The sequence below is a fragment of the Lolium perenne genome, chromosome 2 (assembly GCF_019359855.2).
Source record: "Lolium perenne isolate Kyuss_39 chromosome 2, Kyuss_2.0, whole genome shotgun sequence".
In the NCBI taxonomy this organism is placed as follows: Eukaryota; Viridiplantae; Streptophyta; class Magnoliopsida; order Poales; family Poaceae; genus Lolium; species Lolium perenne.
The window spans coordinates 261609331-261627541 of NC_067245.2; the positions used below are offsets into that span (position 1 = coordinate 261609331).

General features: G+C 43.4%; 1 protein-coding gene across 3 annotated transcripts; it reads right to left on the reverse strand.

The window, feature by feature from the left end:
• Positions 1–9272: 9272 nt before the first annotated feature.
• LOC127335781 (probable metal-nicotianamine transporter YSL9) lies at positions 9273–14156 on the reverse strand. 3 transcript variants are annotated; one of them, XM_071826647.1, is made up of 9 exons: positions 13998–14156; positions 12852–13298; positions 12596–12762; positions 11376–11473; positions 11151–11285; positions 10868–11057; positions 10678–10792; positions 9670–10610; positions 9273–9566 (listed from the first exon to the last, which is right to left on the reverse strand). In XM_071826647.1, the coding sequence occupies exons 2-8, from the start codon at positions 13237–13239 to the stop codon at positions 9688–9690; spliced, it is 2016 nt and encodes a 671-aa protein (XP_071682748.1). In that variant the 5' UTR covers positions 13240–13298; positions 13998–14156; the 3' UTR covers positions 9273–9566; positions 9670–9687. The 3 variants fall into 3 exon arrangements, with proteins under 3 accessions (XP_071682748.1, XP_051218470.1, XP_071682749.1); XM_051362510.1 differs by lacking the exon at positions 9273–9566 and having other exon boundaries at positions 9606–10610; XM_071826648.1 differs by lacking the exon at positions 9273–9566 and having other exon boundaries at positions 9606–10610; positions 12852–13292; positions 13998–14122.
• Positions 14157–18211: the final 4055 nt, after the last annotated feature.

Sequence of the window (18211 nt, forward strand, 5' to 3'; positions counted from 1 at the left end):
GGATGTCCTCAAGTTGAGATCTATCAAAATCGAGAAATCAAATGCGATTTATCTCCTTGGACCTTTGTACAGGTGGCATAGAGGTACCCCTTTGTGACACTTGGTTGAAACATATGTAATGCAATGATAATCCATGGAAATCCGAGCTAATTAGGACAAGGTGCGAGCACTATTGCTATTCGATGCATGAGGCTTGCAACTTATAGGAGGTTTTATGCATAACACATATGAATTATTACTACCGTTGACTAAATTGTTTCCATGTTTTCAAAATAAAAAGCTCTAGCACATCAGTAATCCCTGCTTCCCTCTGCGAAGGGCCTTTCTTTTACTTTATGTTGAGTCAGTTTACCTACTTCTTTCTATCTTAGAAGAAAACACTTGTGTCAACTGTGTGCATTGATTCTTACATACTTGCTTATTTGCATTCATCATATTACTTTGTGTTCACAATTATCCATGAGATATACATGTTGAAGTTGAAAGCAACTACTGAAACTTATATCTTCCTTTGTGTTGCTTCAAAACCTTCTATTAAGAATCTATTGCTTTATGAGTTAACTCCTATGCAAGTCTTTTTGATGCTTGTCTTGAAAGTACTATTCATGAAAAGTCTTTGCTATATGATTCAGTTGTTTAGTCATTATCTTTACCATTGCTTTGAATCACTTCATTCATCTCATATGCTTTACAATAGTATTGATCAAGATTATGATAGTAGCATGTCACATCAGAAATTATCCTTGTTATCGTTTACCTACTCGAGGGCGAGAAGGAACTAAGCTTGGGGATGCTTGATAGGTCTCAAACGTATCTATAATTTCTTATGTTCCATGCTAGTTTTATGACAATACTCACATCTTTTATATACACTTTATATCATTTTGATGCATTTTCCAGCACTAACCTATTAACAAGATGCCGAAGCGCCAGTTCCTGTTTTCTGCTGTTTTTGGTTTCAGAAATCCTACACAGGAAATATTCTCGGAATTGGACGAAACAAAATCCCACAGTCTTATTTTCCACGGAGCATTCCAGAAGACCGAAGAGGAGACGAAGAGGGGCGACAAGGCGGCCACACCATAGGGGGGCGCGGCCCCACCCCTGGCCGCGCCGCCTTATGGGGTGGGCCCCTCGAGCGTCCCCCGACTCTGCCCCTTCGCCTATATAATCTCTCCATCTCGAAAACCCTAGTACCGAGAGCCACGATACGAGAAAAGTTAATGAGACGCCGCCGCCGTCAATCCCATCTCGGGGGATTCTGAAGATCGCCTCCGGCACCCTGCTGGAGAGGGGAATCATCACCGGAGGGCTCTACATCACCATGCCCGCCTCCGGACTGATGCGTGAGTAGTTCATCCTTGGACTATGGGTCCATAGCAGTAGCTAGATGGTTGTCTTCTCCTCTTGTGCTATCATGTTTAGATCTTGTGAGCTGCCTATCATGATCAGGATCATCTATTTGTAATGCTACATGTTGTGTTTGTTGGGATCCGATGAATATGGAATACTATGTCAAGTTGATTATTGATCTATCATATATGTGTTGTTTATGATCTTGCATGCTCTCCGTTGCTAGTAGAGGCTCTGGTCAAGTTGATACTTGTAACTCCAAGAGGGAGTATTTATGCTCGATAGTGGGTTCATGCCTCCATTGAATCTAGGACAGTGAGAGAAAGTTCTAAGGTTGTGGATGTATTGTTGCCACTAGGGATAAAACATCAATGCTTTGTCTAAGGATATTTGTATTGTTTACATTACACACAGTACTTAATGCAATTGTCTGTTGTTTGCAACTTAATACTGGAAGGGGTGCGGATGCTAACCCGAAGGTGGACTTTTTAGGCATAGATGCATGCTGGATAGCGGTCTATGTTCTTTGTCGTAATGCCCTAAGTAAATCTCATATTAGTCATCATGATATGTATGTGCATTGCTATGCCCTCTCTATTTGTCAATTGCCCAACTGTAATTTGTTCACCCAACATGCTATTTATCTTATTGGAGAGATACCACTAGTGAACTGTGGACCCCGGTCCATTCTTTTACATCTGAAATACAATCTACTGCAATCATTGTTCTCTGCTGTTCTTCACAAACAAACATCATTCTCCACACCATACGTTTAATCCTTTGTTTACAGCAAGCCGGTGAGATTGACAACCTCATTGTTAAGTTGGGGCAAAGTATTTTGATTGTGTTGTGCAGGTTCCACGTTGGCGTAGGAATCTCTGGTGTTGCGTCGCACTACACTCCTCCACCAACAACCTTCACGTGGCCTTCATCTCCTACTGGTTCGATAACCTTGGTTTCTTACTGAGGGAAAACTCGCTGATGTACGCATCACACCTTCCTCTTGGGGTTCCCAACGGACGTGTGCTTTACCGTCACAAGCAGTCACTCGGGACTGTTATTTCCAGGCTACTGGATGGCAGCATATTAGAAGAATCGAAGATGGATAGTCTTTGTTTACTTTTCATCTTTGTTTGGTTGGTCCTTGTTGCGACCTTAGATACTGCATGATTGTAATAAGTATACTCTTTGAACTCTTTTTTTAATAAAAAATAGGGATGTGTGCATCTATTGATGCAGAGGCCGGGGCTATGCTCCCATATCGAAAAAAGCAACTACACCCTAGGATCTGTTTAGTATCCTGAGCCTGTTTTAAGTACCACTGCGCTAGGGAGATGAAACACAGGGAGATGAAACACGCTACGTATTTCATACGGACCATGGGTCAGAAAAGGCCCTTTCGTTTTGTGGCCTGGGCTGCATCAGTTGGTATATAAGTGACAGTTTGGATGTCTGAAAAAAGAGTATCGTGTGTGCTAAACCAAAGCATATGCGTTTGGTTGCTATTTTTGGGCACATACTTTTTCTTCTCCTCACCACATTCAAATATAGTATCCTTACCATCACATAACGGCACACAAAATCTCACAGATGATCATAAGCTTAATACAGACGATATACACATTGAACATAATACTTAGCATCTAATTTGTAGTGTCAGAGTGGTAAAACACCTACTTAAACCTGGGCGGACTCCCTAGGCCCAAAAGAATTGTTCTGCAACCTCCTCTAGAGGCCAACACTACTAGCAGATAATCAGAAAACCAGATGTTCAATAGCCTCTACAGACCAATACTACAAGCAAAACTTCGGAAAAGAAGAGTTATGAACAAGCAGCAAATAACAAGGACATTGCCATCTTCAACGTACATGGCGTGGATCGGACCAAGGGCCCTGGTGATGCTACTTGCAGCTCCAGAGGCTCTTCACGGAAGCTGCATCCAGACGGCAATGTCGGCCAACTGCTACATAGGCCCCACCGAGAAGGCTTGCATGTAGCCCCAATTCTGCAGATGCCATGCAAATGAGAAGAGTCAGCTATATGCTTGTCATTGGCATGTCGATGAAAATCATTACATTGACACATTGCTTGAAGCAACCTTGTGTCAATGCCATGCTTTTCAATGACATGATGATGCATATTGGCAATGATAAGCATGCCATTCATATTGACATGAACATTAACGTCAATGGGATCTACATTGGCCACAAACAAATTTGGAAGGGATGGAGTACTTAAAATGGGATGGAGCGCAAATGGACCCATTGGAGGAGGTGGCTGCACACCGGCACCAGCGGGTGCTCGACGACGTCTCAACCCAAATACCGGAGGAGGCGGCGGCGGCGCCTCATCATCGGTCAGGGGACGGGGGGCTGCTGGAGCGGTGGGTTGCCGACGCACCTGGAGTCGGCCAAAGGGCGGCGCGGCATAGGGAGCGAATCCACGCGGTTGACCCCATGGGATCCTCACGTGCATCGGGGTAGCGGGGAACCACGACGGAGGCTCCATCTCCTGGCTGGAGCCTTCTGCACCCGTCGCCATGGCCGCCGGCTGGGCGGAAGCAAACCGTAGGTTGGGGTTTGAAAAACCCCAATCTCGGGATCCGATGTTCGAATCCCGGCAGTGTGGAGTGCAGCCACGGTCGCGCTCCTCGTCCCGCTCCCAGTCGGCTCGAAGCAATGGGAGACGGCCAGATGGTCGATTTAAGACATGCACTCGATCGGGCACAATCGGCGCCGCCGCATCGCGGAGGCCACCTGCCTCGTACTCCTGGACCATCCACAACTGCTTATAGTTCCGGCGGGTGATGCTCGGGGTGGCGTGATCCGTCGACGGTGGGGGCAGAGGAGGCCATGGACGCATCATTTGATGTGACGGGATAGTCTGCATGTGTGTTAGTGAGAGAGTGGAGTGGAGAGAGAGAGCGAGACCGGTGACTGGAAGCGGATACCGTACACGCGACAAAACGAGGCATCGCACGCGCTTCTCCACACATGCAACAGTTGCACGGCCTCGTGCAAAAATTTCCACGACAACGGGTCAGGCCAGCTAGAAATGACCGATTTCGGCGTTCCTCTCGGGCCTGTCCGAAGGCTTTGAGAACCGGTTGGTACAGAACGCAGAGGCCTTGCCGGCAACCAAACAGCCCTTTTTGCTAGCCTGATGCGAGTCAAAGCTCCTCCAAGATACCAAACACGCCCCTGGTCTTTCCAAGTCCATGCTGCAAGAATGGAAGGGGCAACCTTCCCAAAATTGTAGGCCATGTTTATACTAGTAAGGCCGGTGATGTGGGGCTTGCAGAAATCAAGAGCACGAGCCAAATATATATGCTATCGCAGCATAGTACTTCCTCCGTCTCAGTTTACTAGTCTTCCCCATATCTCTAGGTCGCCAATTTAGCCTATATAATTTAAATTATATAATGCAATAATTATATCATTAGAAAATAGAACATCTAAACTTTCTAATGATATAATTTTTATAACATATAACTAATGCTAAATTGATCAAATTTACGACCTAGGATTACGCGCACGTCTAATAAACTGTGAGAGAGGGAGTACCACTTATTCTCATTGAGAAAAGTGATGAAGTGGATGCACTCTCGAACCGCTTTGATGTGATGCTTCGCCGCCTCTCGATGTAGATGCACTCCCGGGAAAATATCACTAGATATGTTCTCATGCACTCCCATATGTTCCAGCCCCGTCCGCTCTTACCGATGGTGCTACCCCAGCTAACGTGCCTTTGCAGCACCTCCTTGGGGAGTAGGCCATGTCGCTTCATTCCAAGCATCTCAACTGCCTTCCCAACATTCATAGTGTTTTGGTCACAGAGGAGGACTCTCTTAGCAAACTATAGGTTGTGCCTTTGCCGCCCGCACTCCAGGTGGGTTCCTTGGAGCGTGTGGATATGTGTGGAGGTTGTGAGAAGGAGTCATCTGTGGTTGCCGAGATGATGTTGAAGGCAAACGTTGAAGCAATTGTTGACGAGCCCCAAAGGAGTCGTCCGTGCTTGGAGAAAATTGCATCTTTGGTTGTTTCTCCCCTCGTGTCAAGTCCTAGCCATCACTGCAGCGCGCTATCTCGGTTGTTTCTCAGTGTGGGGATATTGCTTTGATCATGGCTCTGGTGATGCAGATCATACCCGACCTTCTGGAGCTGTGCGGGGAGCCCTTAACCTATGTCCCTCTCATCCTTTGTCGATGGTGCAGCTGCAGGTGGACTCGCTTGGGGCCTCGACAGTGGCTTCCACACTACCAGTGGTGGGATCTCAATGACTCGCTTGGCTTCGTTGACCGTGGTGCCAAGGTTAATAAAGCAGATGCTTTGGTAATTAGTACCTAGCTTCGATAGCAAAAGAGCTTTGCAACCTACTCCTCAGGTTGGAGGTGGCTAGCCTTCGATTTTGCAAGGAGATTACTTGCCTCTTGACGAAGAAGGCCACAATGGGCAATATGAACAAGGTGAAGGAGTATCTAAGGAGCAAAGTCAAGAAGATTAGTGTCTCAAGGAAGGCACCCGCAGTGGATAGATATTTGATGAATGGCTCTCATCTTTCAGGTGGTCGTGTCCAATATCCATGTTCTTGTTTCGTTGTGATCTGATCATCAATGTGTCAAAGTTTACGGTGGTAGCATGGTAGGACAGTTGGTTGGTGTGTCTAGGCGGTTAGAGTTGGGAGAGTTGCTTTGGGAGTAGTCCGCATTGGGTTTTATTGTAACGGTCGCTTGATTTCCGTTAATTAATCGAACAATTATCTTCTTCTTAATTATTAGATTGGAGCAACACTTTTGCCTCGGTTTAAAAAAAAGTAATGGGCCAGTGATGTGACCCTGGGCATGGTTTACTGGCCACAGTGACTTGAAGCAGTGTCTTGAAGCTGCGACCTTGATATTATAACGCTAACTGAGGGGCGGCCCTAGCTGGCGCTCGACCGCCAGGGACTTAGGGAGCGATCTGTTTCTGACAACCTGATTTTGGAAAAACGCGTTTTCCCTTTCCTGGTAAGCTACATGCGGGAAATCATTAGCATGTTGTGGACCACGCGCAGGTTACGTCTGCATGCATGTAAAAATGAACAAATCTGATGACGTGAACGAGTATCTTTCCAAATTCGAAAATTCAAAATGTTTTATCTCACAAACGACAACTCCGATTTAAGATCTGTATTCACCAATAAATCCATCTCGACGAGATCTTCAAAACTAGCACCCATGTTGGTATGTTTCGACAAACTTTTTTTCGGGCTAAAAGTTATCAACCCTCTCTATCTGAATAATCAAACCCTCCGTACTTGAGTGATCAACGGTAAATGTATACAATTATCAACCTGATGCAGGCTATTGAGGGAAAGTTCTGCATTCATGCACAAATAGACGAATCTGCTGATGTGAGCGGAATCTTTTCCAAATTTGTAAATTCAAAACGTTTTAACTTTCAAACGACAACTCCAAATTAAGATTCGCTTTCACCAATAAATCCGTCTCGATGAGATCTTTAAAACTAGCACCCATGTTGATATGTTTCGAGAAACATTTTTTTTTTTGGCTAAAAGTTATCAACTCTTTCTATCTGAATAATCAACCCCTCCGTACTTGACTGATCAACGGTAAATGTATAAAATTATCAACCTGATGCAGGCTATTTAGAAAAAGTTCTACATGCATGCACAAAATAGACGAATTTGCTGATGTCAGCGAAATCTTTTCCAAATTTGAGAATTCAAAACGTTTTAACTTTCAAACGACAACTCCAAATTAAGATCCGCTTTCACCAATAAATTCGTCTCGACGAGATCTTCAAAACTAGCACTCATGTTAATATGTTTCGACAAACTTTTTTTTCTGCCTAAAAGTTATCAAGCCTCACTGTTTTGAATAATCAACCCCTCCGTACTTGAGTGATCAACGGTAAATGTATAAAATTATCAACCTGGTGCAGACTATTGAGAAAAAGTTCTACATGCATGCACAAAATAGACGAATTTGCTGATGTCAGCGGAATCTTTTCCAAATTTGTAAATTCAAAATGTTTTAACTTTCAAACGACAACTCCAAATTAAGATCCACTTTCACCAATAAATCCGTCTCGACGAGATCTTCAAAACTAGCACCCATGTTGATATGTTTCGTGAAACTTTTTTTCGGGCTAAAAGTTATCAAGCCTCTCTATTTGAATAATCAACCCCTCCGTACTTGAGTGATCAACGGTAAATGTATAAAATTATCAACCTGGTGCAGGGTATTGAGGAAAAGTTCTGCATGCATGCACAAATAGACGAATCTGCTTATGTCAGCGAAATCTTTTCCAAATTTCAAAATTTAAAACGTTTTAACTTTCAAACAACAATTCCAAATTAAGATTCGCTTTCACCAATAAATCTGTCTCGACGAGATCTTCAAAACTAGCACCCATGTTGATATGTTTCGAGAAAAAAAAAATTCGGGCTAAAAGTTATCAAGCCTCCCTGTTTTAAATAATCAACCCCTCCGTACTTGAGTGATCAACGGTAAATGTATAAAATTATCGACCCCAAAGTTAATTTTATTTTAAACATTTTAGCGAATATTTTTTTAGCTTAGAAAGCTATCAACCCGGTGTGTTGTTATTTATCAATAGTAAATATAAATAACTACCAATACTAAAAATCTAGCTTCATTTCGAATATTTTGGCGACTCTTTTTAGTTTACAAGTTATCAACCCGGTGCTCCGTTATTTATCAATGGTAATTATAAAAAACTACCAACCATAAAAAGTATTTCATTTAGAATATTTTAGCGAACATTTTTTTTATTTTACAAGCTATCAACTTGGTGCCTCGTTATTTATCAACTGTAAATATAAAATAAATAATAACCCTAAAAATATTTCATTTAGAATATTTTAGCGACTCTCTTTTAGTTTACAAGCTATCAACCCGGTGGCCCGCAATTTATCAATGGTAAATATAAATAAATGTCAACCGTAAAAAAATATTTTAAATTTAAAATATGTAGCGACTCTTTTTTTGTTTACAAGTTATCAACCCAGTGCCCGTTATTTATCAACGGTAAATATAAATACCTAGCAACCCTAAAAAGTAAATTTCATTTAGAATATTTTAGCAACTTTTGTTAGCTTACAACTTTAAAAAGTACTTAATTTGAGTAGCAAGTGGTAGTTCATTTGAGTTGCAAGTGGATTTCCCCACCCGTTATTTTCCCCCTTAAAAACCACTGGCCCGAAAAAGGGAATTATAAAAATTAATCCAGAAAAACATGAATTACCGTACGAAATAACAACATAAAGGGAATTGCAAAAAAAGAGAATTGTCAAAAGGGAATTGCAAATAAAGAGAATTGAAAGTATGCGTCGTGCTGAAAAAAAGAGCAAGATGCTCTGTGCATGCATGCAGAAACTTGTTAGAGCTAGTCTCATGCTGAAAAGTTGGCTCATTAAATGCAAACCCATGAGATATTTTATGCATGCATGCAGTGTGAACGCTCTTGGTTGTATGCAATATGCAAGTGAGAACATGAGTTGTTAGTGTGAACATAAAGCTACATGTGAACGTAATTAAACACTACAAGACAAAAAGGGAATTGATTTCGCGCATGGCGCGAGCGCTGCCGCGCCAAGGAAAGTGATCGCTCCAGCGATCGATTGCCAGGGAGGGGTTTCGCTAACTGAGAATCCGAGATACTGTACGTCTGTACAAGGGAGTGCTGATATATAGGCACTTCACGTTGAAAAAAACTTTGCCACACAAAGATAATTGCATTTCTTCAGTGTTCGAATAGGTAACTCATTTGGGTTGTTTTGTTGAATTTGAGACGGCACTTCTGTCTTAATACCCGGTCTTACACTGATCAATTTATACACACCGTCATGTCAGTCAACTGACAACGCACACTCACTGGTTTATATCCGATGATGATTTCTGCAGAGAACAGCTGGAAACTTGTATTTGACAATTGGATTAGCTGCTCCTGAAAGACACTTCTTACAATTTTACATCCTGTGGATTTACCATTCAGCTTATTATTCACCCTAGCATGCAAAATCTCAGCCATTGAACTGCGACTAACCTCTTTTTTTTTTTTTTGATTGATTGAAGGAACCCCACAAGGGTTCCCAGTTTCATTAAGAAACTGATGGTGAGGCAAACATCTCGGTATCTCAGTGGTTTTGCAACATTTAGGAAACCAAAAGGGGACAAACACCCTTTTACCTGTAAAACGTAAAGCTACAACTAAGTTATACCCAAAACTAGATGCAAAGTTCTGTAAGGCAAGTTTTTAGCGACACAGATACAAAGATTCCCAGCGACTAACCTCATGCATGATATTCATCTACCGGGTAGATTCAAACGCCATGCACATTGGTGGAGTGATCTTGGCCAGTGAAAGCAAGGAAGCTGGGAAGATCCAGAGTCCATCTCCGCAGATAAAACCAGAAGCAACTGCCGGCACCATATGCACTGCTTTGCTTTTGTCAATCTTGTGCCAGATATAAACTATCAAGGTCCCGACACACATGTCGATGGCAAAGCTCGCGCCAACAAGGAATGGAAACCCCATTGCCATGGGTAAGGGAATCCATTTGCCATACTTCCGCGGGAGGAAATCCCTCATCAGGTTGGCCACCAGTGCAAAGGCAAAGAATCCACAGCACAGCTGCAAGCAGTGTTTGGGCAGAGCAGAGAAGCCCTCGACTCCAAGAATTGCGATGTTTCGGTATATTAGAGCATACGGTGCCTTCCAGGGCCCATTCAGGTTGCCTATGTCAAAGGCATTGTAGAACACAAAGAATGCCAGCGGCGCGATGACACATCCCATGATGGTACCAACAATCTGAGCAATAAGCATTGATCTAGGTGATGTTAATGTAAGATGCCCAGTTTTGAAATCCTGCATCAGATCAGAAGATATCGATGCGATAGATTTCACCATACCACAGCCTACCATCCCAGCAACTACACCATGTTCTTTTCCAGCAGTGGCTGCAAGAATGAGTAGAGCAACTTTTCCATAGTTGAAGGCCATGTTGATGTCAGTAAGGCCGGATCCGTAGGCATTGGAGAAACCCAGGGCAGGAGCCAATATGTATGCTATGATAGCATAGTACCACTTTATCTCAGGGAACATCAAGGGAATAGTAATAACAGCAACGAGCGATAATCCAAAATAACCCAAGAAGGCTATCCAATTAGGAAGACTCTCTCTCGTAAAAACTTCATTGCGATGGAGGTCATCCAGCGAGAGAATATCTTCCTCTGGAAGCATAATGAACCCCATGTCAGATCATCAATACGTCAAAAGGTTGTACTTTAAGATGTTTACCTTTCTTGGTCTTCTTCTTTTCTGATTTGTCAACTATACTCCAAATGGTTGATACAATAATCTTTGCAAAATTGTACATGCCATCTCCTAGGATGAGAGCTATGCAAATGAATGCCTGAGAATAAGAGAAGGTAAGAAAGGAAGGATTGTAAATCACACACATATCAACAAATAAAATTGAGAAACAAACCTTGTAACCTTGCAGGCTTCTCATGCTGCTTTCTGGTAAATCTGCTGGATACCAGTTCCCTTTCAGATCAGAAATCAGTGGCCACATTATACCATAGGAGAGAATAGAACCGAGAAGGAGAGATATATTGATAAGGTGGGGGCAAATCATCCCTGCCCCAACATATGTGAGGTTGAAATCAAAGAAGAACCTGGCACCCCATCATAAATTCAATTGTGTCAAACTGTTACTAGTGATTTAGTAGATAATGGATCATAATAGTAAGTGAAGTGACAGGTATTACGTTTGTTTCCTTGCTCGTAGTCCAAGAGTGGGAAACTGCGAAAACCCACATTTATCTCCACCAGAATAAAACCATTGGAAAAAGCTCCAGAAGAAGCTGATTACAAAGTATTTTGTGAATCCTTTCACTTGCATCCTGACATTAAGAAACAAAACATTAAATTTACTAAAATGGTAAGAAAAGGTTGATTCTGCAGACCATTGCTTATGCTAGAGAACCGCGTACTTTGCCACATCATCTCCCTGAGGCGCATGAAATCCATTTATAAGCACGGCAGTTGCAGTTCCGCTTGGGTAAGTTAATTTGTAGTCAATCACCAAAATCTGAAATTTTACATAGTTCCATCCAAAATTATGCTTCAAATTGAATTGTTCATTTACAGGTGATGTCAAACAACTTGAGTAGTTGTAACGTAACAATGAAAAGCTATGTAGGGATTACATTCAGTTTGAAAGGGCTCACAACCTGATAAGCCAACTGACCCGGTACACAGCCGTGAATGGTGCACAACTGTAGACATTACTTTTTTGCTTAAGACTATTCTTTGGATTCAGCGCAGTTTAATTGCAACCGAAAGTTCGAACGAAAAATCGTCCTTAACTTTTCAAAATGCATAGTAAATTTTAAAAATATGTACGAAAACCACAGGCGAAGTATCTAGCATTTTGTTTAGCGGAAGTACTGCATGTCATGGCTCTATTTTTCTTGCCACAAGTTAGGCTAACAAGTTTGCCATACTTGCCTGTTCTTAGCCTTTAACTGAAGCAATGCATGTTGTGGCTTTATTATTCTTAGCACAAGTTTGACAAACTTGTCCAGTATTAGGCTTCAACAAAACAATCCTGTAGACCATAGTCCATAGAGCCATAAATTAGCGAGTGTGTTTACTGTTTTGCTGATTCTCAGCTGATTGAGATTTTTTTAAGTCTCGTGAAAACTGCAACGTCCGTTTACTGACTTGCAACGTGCAACTGGGTGAAAAAGTGCAAGTTGCAGTTTTTAGTAAACTGAAGTTGCCCCTTTCACATCGATTGATATAAGAAAATCTCAGTAGACTGATCATAGACGGTGGGACTTTGTTGCCGAAAAGCTTTGGCAAGACTAATGTATGATTAGAATAACTTAGCTAGTTAGCTAAACTGCTAAATGCAGTGTGGCGACCAAACAGTCTGAAAATCAGGGAACTCTAGCGTTCACGTGAACACCTAACAACACCGACGCAAATCGTGGTTTATTTCAGCTTATATAATCCGTCAGGCACATGGCTACAACTACAACACCTAACACTACGGAAAGAAGAAACGAAAATGCCAAAGGAGCTGATGACCACTTGGCCACTATGCAAAGGAACAAAATTGGGGACGAAAGGCAAACTCACAGTTCTTCTTAGCTAAGAGCGGCGTGATTTGGAAGGCAAAATCTGTTGCGTGGGAGATGTCACCAACCTTTCTGAGAGGGACGAGCGCGAGGATCCCGACGAAGCTGACGGCGAAGAGGTAGCCGGTCATCCAGCCGATGCCGGGCTCTTTCCATCCCACGTTGCCCTCGATGTCCGTCCCCGCCGCCTCGTAGGTCTTCTTGCTGAGCCCAAGCAGATAGGACCCAAACCCACCTGGGAATTGAACAGGGAAAAATCCAAGAACGCATCAAAATCCAAAGGTCTCCACTTGACAAGCAAAGTGGGTGACGCGTGGTCCTGACCGGCGGAGCTGATGCCGTAGCAGGCGACGGCGCATGTCTGGATGACGGTGTTCTCCTGGCGCGTGAGCGGGCGGACGGCGAAGCCGAGGCGGGCCGTCGCCTGCGTCCAGACGCGGAGGATGACGAAGGAGATGAGCGCGGCGGAGACGTTGAGGGTGGGGTCGAGCCCCGTGGTGAGGTTGAGCTTCATCACGATGACGCTGTACATGATGCCGACGGTCGCGGCTACCACCAGGCCGCGCGCCGTCAGCTGCTCCGACCACTTCGGCACGGGGCCTCTCGCGTGCGCGGGCTGCCCCGCCTCGGCGCCGTCGCCGTCGCCGTCACCGTACAGCTCGGCTGGCTCCTCTTTGCCTTCGCCGGCAGCGTCCCGCTGGCGGAGCGCCATGGCGAGCCCGCGGCGCCGCGGTGGCCTGGGGTCCCTTCCTCCGCCGGCCGCTCCTGATTCTTTGGGGAAAACATTTTCGCCGGCGTCAGATCAGAGGTGGCGTCAGAAGGAGTTATCAGTGAAACGGAAGTGATCATGACATGACAAGTGCAAGTGATGTTACTAGCAATGGAAGTATTTTGAGCTCTGGAGTCAATGATTTTGAACATCTATTCATTGGCACGAAAAAGTTACAATATTTTTCTTGACTGGAATAGATTCCAATCGAAAAGTTGGGACAAATTAAAATAATCTCACATCACCTGCTCCAACCGAAAGGACAACAAGTCAAGAACAAAGAACCAAGGTCGCTGGGAAAGAGAAGTGAGTGACTGAGGAGCACGTCACAAAAGGAGAGGGAAAATGGTGGACAGAGATGAACATCATCTCTGCTCCCATAGAACTATTTGACTGAAACCGAGAGATCAGCTTGCGTACACACGACCACACAAAGCACAGCCAGAGCTGCTCCCCGGCAACGAGAACATCTCGCGCTGGAAACAGAACTCAAAGAGTCCAGATATACAGACGCTCGGATGGATCGAGCAGCAAAAGTTGGTCAGAATTTTAGAAGGAAATAGAGTCAACACAAAATCATCAAACCATTCAACTTAGATCATCGCACTATATGACGGAAGAAAAGAGTTCGGCAAGGAAACACAAAAGCTGCGATCTCCTTGTACAGTCTGAATCTGAAGCTAGGAATACCGGCTCTGTACCTGCTGGCTGGATGGTGGCGGAGGCGTCCGGCGGCGAGCTGCGGACGAGCGCAGGCAGGGGCCGTCGATCCTACGTGGTGCGTACCGGCGTGTGGACAACACACTAGCCTTACCGGCGACTGAGTTATATAGCGACACCGCAAACGCATCTCAAACGCTGTCACTCATTTTGGACAGAAGCTGCGACTATTTTGGGTTGTTTGGATATTTCTTCGGATACAAAAGAACCACCGCACACGCAATGCCAGAAAAAAAAAACTTTTTACTATTTCTGTCATTTGGCCATAATTAAAATATTCCACAATATCGGATAGTTATACACATAGTTCATATAAAACAACATAGTTCACAACCAAATAAATGAAAACAGAATTCACACAATCAATTAAAATCAAATTAAATGAGATGTGAGGACTAGTGGTTGCTACGTGATTCTATATATGCTCAACCAAACCATTTTGATGTTGAATGTGAGTTGCCCCATCACAGATTCCATGATGCACATGAAGAAACTGTTGGAATGTTGCCATGGGCTCAACCAAATCCCCCTGGATTGATTGGATTATCACACACATCCACATCAATTATGATGTGCATGATTACACAAACAATCATTGCCTCATATATTGTTTCCACCTTCCATGTTGTAGAAGGATGCCGGACAATGTCCTAACGAGTTTGGCGCACGCCGAATGCCCGCTCCACATCTTTCCTAGCACTCTCTTATTCTTTAACAAATCAAGCCCTTTTCTCTTCTTCGGGACTGAGGATTCTTCACAAATGTAGAACACGGTGGATAGATATCATTAGCTAGATATAGTACTCTTTATTATACTAATGGTCATTGATCTCACAAATTGTCACTAGAGAATAGCCTTCTTCAAGCTTAGAAAACACCGGAGAGCGTTGAACCACATTGATGTTATTGTGAGAACCTATCATGCCAAACAAAGAGTATCAAATCCAAAGATTGTGTGATGTAACAACCTCAAATATGATTGTGTACTCTCCAACATGTTCTCGTATATTGCCACTGTCAAGCAAATGGATAGTTTTTACACTCCCATTGCATGCAATGTATTCTTCCAAGCATCCTAGGAAGCCCTCCTGACTTGTTAATTGTTCGCGATCTAGTTGTGTCGGTAGCATTTGGATCTCTCAAATATTCTCTACCAAACACCTGGACCACAACTTTAAAGATGTTGTGCATTGATTCAAGCCATGCAGATTCTCTCATATGCATATACGCATGTACTCATCAACTAGATCACCGGAAACTCCATATGTAACCAGCCTAACAGATGCAGTGCATTTCAGATAAGAGAAAAATCTTATCTTACGAACAACATTGTCTTGCATAGGAAGTAACCATCATAAGCCCTCACTCTCTCCAAAAGACACATGAAAACCGGTTTTGGCACCTGGAAACATCGTCGAAACATATAGGCAGGGTATAGTGCGTTGGCACGACGGAAGTAGTCGGTGAAGAGTTGGACATGGTCGGCTTTTGGTTTATGAACCAATGCGGCTACATGTCCCTTTACCGAGCCGTGAACCTCGGATGCTACTTTTCATTGTGATCATGGATGAGATCGGTATAATCATCGGAGTCATCATAAGACGATGTATCAATGAAATGGTTGTGAAAAACTCCTCAAAGTTGGCAGGCATGATCTACGCAAGTAAAAAATGAAACAGAAGCTCACGTATATGTCACTAGAGCCTTCTCTGAGACAAAGTGTGAATCACTCATGCCTCAAAACGAGGCATGCAATCGGCTAAACACCTTGTAGGAGGCGTAGTTTGTGGAAATGGAAGAGGGCCTACAAAGGAAGATGGCAACCTGTCCTGGCTGGAAATGGGAGCACAAACATTGAAGTCGAGCTCGTCCTATGAAGGTGTGGATTGAGGTGGCGGTGACTGCGTGGCCAATGACATAGAACAACCTCAACGATCTCTCCAAGGAGTGAACTCATCTGCTGGCACCTAAACTACTCTGGCTATCTGCAGTGGCGGGTGGAAAATTGGACAAGAATGCTGGTGGCCGCAACCCGACGACAGATAGGAGGGGGTGTAAATCACGGTGGGAGAGAGGATAGGGAGAGAGAGGATGGACTGGTCTGTGTCATATGTAGGCGGGCTCAGGAGGATGCAAGAGGACACACGAGGTATTTGCAGCATGTCTGTGTGGACATAATTCAACCCAATTTTAGGATGAAATTGGGTGCGTACGGATAGAATAACGTACATGCCACAAAATGGGTCATGTCATCGGGCCTTGCCCTCTTTCTACCCATAAACGAATAGACACGTCCAGGCCAAATGTGTAGTGGCGTTGGAGATATCCAAAGGGCCTTTTGGATCACGGATTGGAAAACACATAGATAGGAAAAACAAGGGAATCTGACATGTTTGTCGGTGCAAAATAGAGGATTGTAAAAAACATGAAGGCCCCGTTCGGTTAGACCCCAGCTGGCAGGGATTGATATGGAATGGCAGGGAATACAGTTCAATTCTCTATCAATACCTCCTGCTCCACGTTAATTCTCTTTAAACCAAACGGGCCGAAGAATGCCGGAATAGTCCTTGGGTGAAATATAGGAAAAACACATGAATGCGCATTGGTCCCTCGTGAGTATGCCTTAGAAGGTGTTTGGAATGGATATTCAAAATCATGTGGGATTGAGGCATAGGAATCCAATCCACGGGAATCTGAGTAGCACCATTCAGTTATTCCAAAGGCAATCCTCATATTAAAAAAATATTAAGTTTTTTAATCCTAGAAAATATCTTACGAAATTTCCTACAATCCATAGGGGGCCTAAACTATTGTTGCAATCTACCCTGAGGGCCCGGTTGGGTGGAATGTTTCACGCGCACATTGTTTTTCTGATCGCAGCCCCCTCCCCCTCCCCCTCCCCCCTTGTTTGCTTTCGTGGATGGGAGAGACCGTGTGCTACAACTATTCTCCCCCCGTGCCATGCCACACGGTCAAAATGCATGTATCTGCCTTGTTAATACTTCAACACAAAATGAACCGGTTTAAAAATCATAATTTTAACTTTTTTACATGGCGCATGTTCCGATGCAATTTGATACCATGGCATCTGAAAGAGCATGGAACCCCCATGTGTGGTTTTGGTAATTTCCGACAATCGCTATTTACTAATGTTTGCATTGAGTTATATTTGTAGAATTTGTCTGTAAGCTATAATTAAACCATTTGTTGGCGTCAAGGATAAGAGTGAAGAAGATCAAATGATGGCCAAGATGCTCATGGTGTGATCTGAAGAATGTCCATGTGAGACTTTAGCCTATTGCAAGTATGTGTGTGAGAATTCAAGGTTGATTTCATGACATCGTCATTATGAGGAAACAAAAAAATGATTTGAGGATGATCAAGTTGAAGTGCAAGTTCAAGATGATCCATCTTGAATAACACATATGCTTGAATCTTGCCATACATTTGGTGATGGTGGATATGCGAAGATATTTCCTAAGAATAGGTTCTACCATAGTGGAGTATGTGGGAGAAATACGTAAGATTTAACCTAGCAAGCGCAATCAAGAAGATGTTCCAACTTGAAAGCTAGTAGAATATGCGCAAGGCAAAGTTTTTTTCTTGATAGTTTTTCTATTTTACCGGTCTCATGTTGTTAGTTGGGAGAACGGGTTCAGGATCGTTATCGTACTATCAAGAGGGCCTATCGAATGAGTATCCTGATTGTTTCATTTTGACAGAGCTCAAACCTTTGCATCCTTGAAATTATATTCTTGGTTGTTATGTGTTTCTTATCCTTCAGAGTTTCTATATCTTGTGGTTATCTTCAAGACAAGCTAAACTTTACCAAAAACAATTTTTGGATGAAAACTTACTGCATTTCTGGTTTTGGAGGTTTTACCACTTCATCTCTTTTAGAGATTACAATTTTTTTAATCTTGTGTATTTATCCTCCTTATTTTTACTATGATGCTTCTCTGCGTGGTCTTATAGGTTCATCGGAATCAGAGTTCAGATGCTCAAGGTATGGTCATTTTCGCCTAAGTTTTTATGCTAGTTTTCATGGGGGTGGATATAATCCCCCTCGAACCTCTAGAACCAAATATCTGGTCTACCTATGGCCCGATGGACTAGAGGCCCGCACCATGGTGCACGTATGACCAAGATTCACTGAAACTTCCGTTCGGGGGGGGGGGGGGGGGGGTGGACATTC

Coding starts and splice junctions, on each gene's coding strand:
- LOC127335781 (XM_071826647.1), bottom strand. CDS start 13,239: ATGGCGCTCCGCCAGCGGGACGCTGCCGGCGAAGGCAAAGAGGAGCCA. Junction 11,058..11,150: donor CTACGAGCAAGGAAACAAAC/GTAATACCTGTC, acceptor ATGGGGTGCCAG/GTTCTTCTTTGATTTCAACC. Junction 10,793..10,867: donor GAAGCCTGCAAGGTTACAAG/GTTTGTTTCTCA, acceptor TCTTATTCTCAG/GCATTCATTTGCATAGCTCT.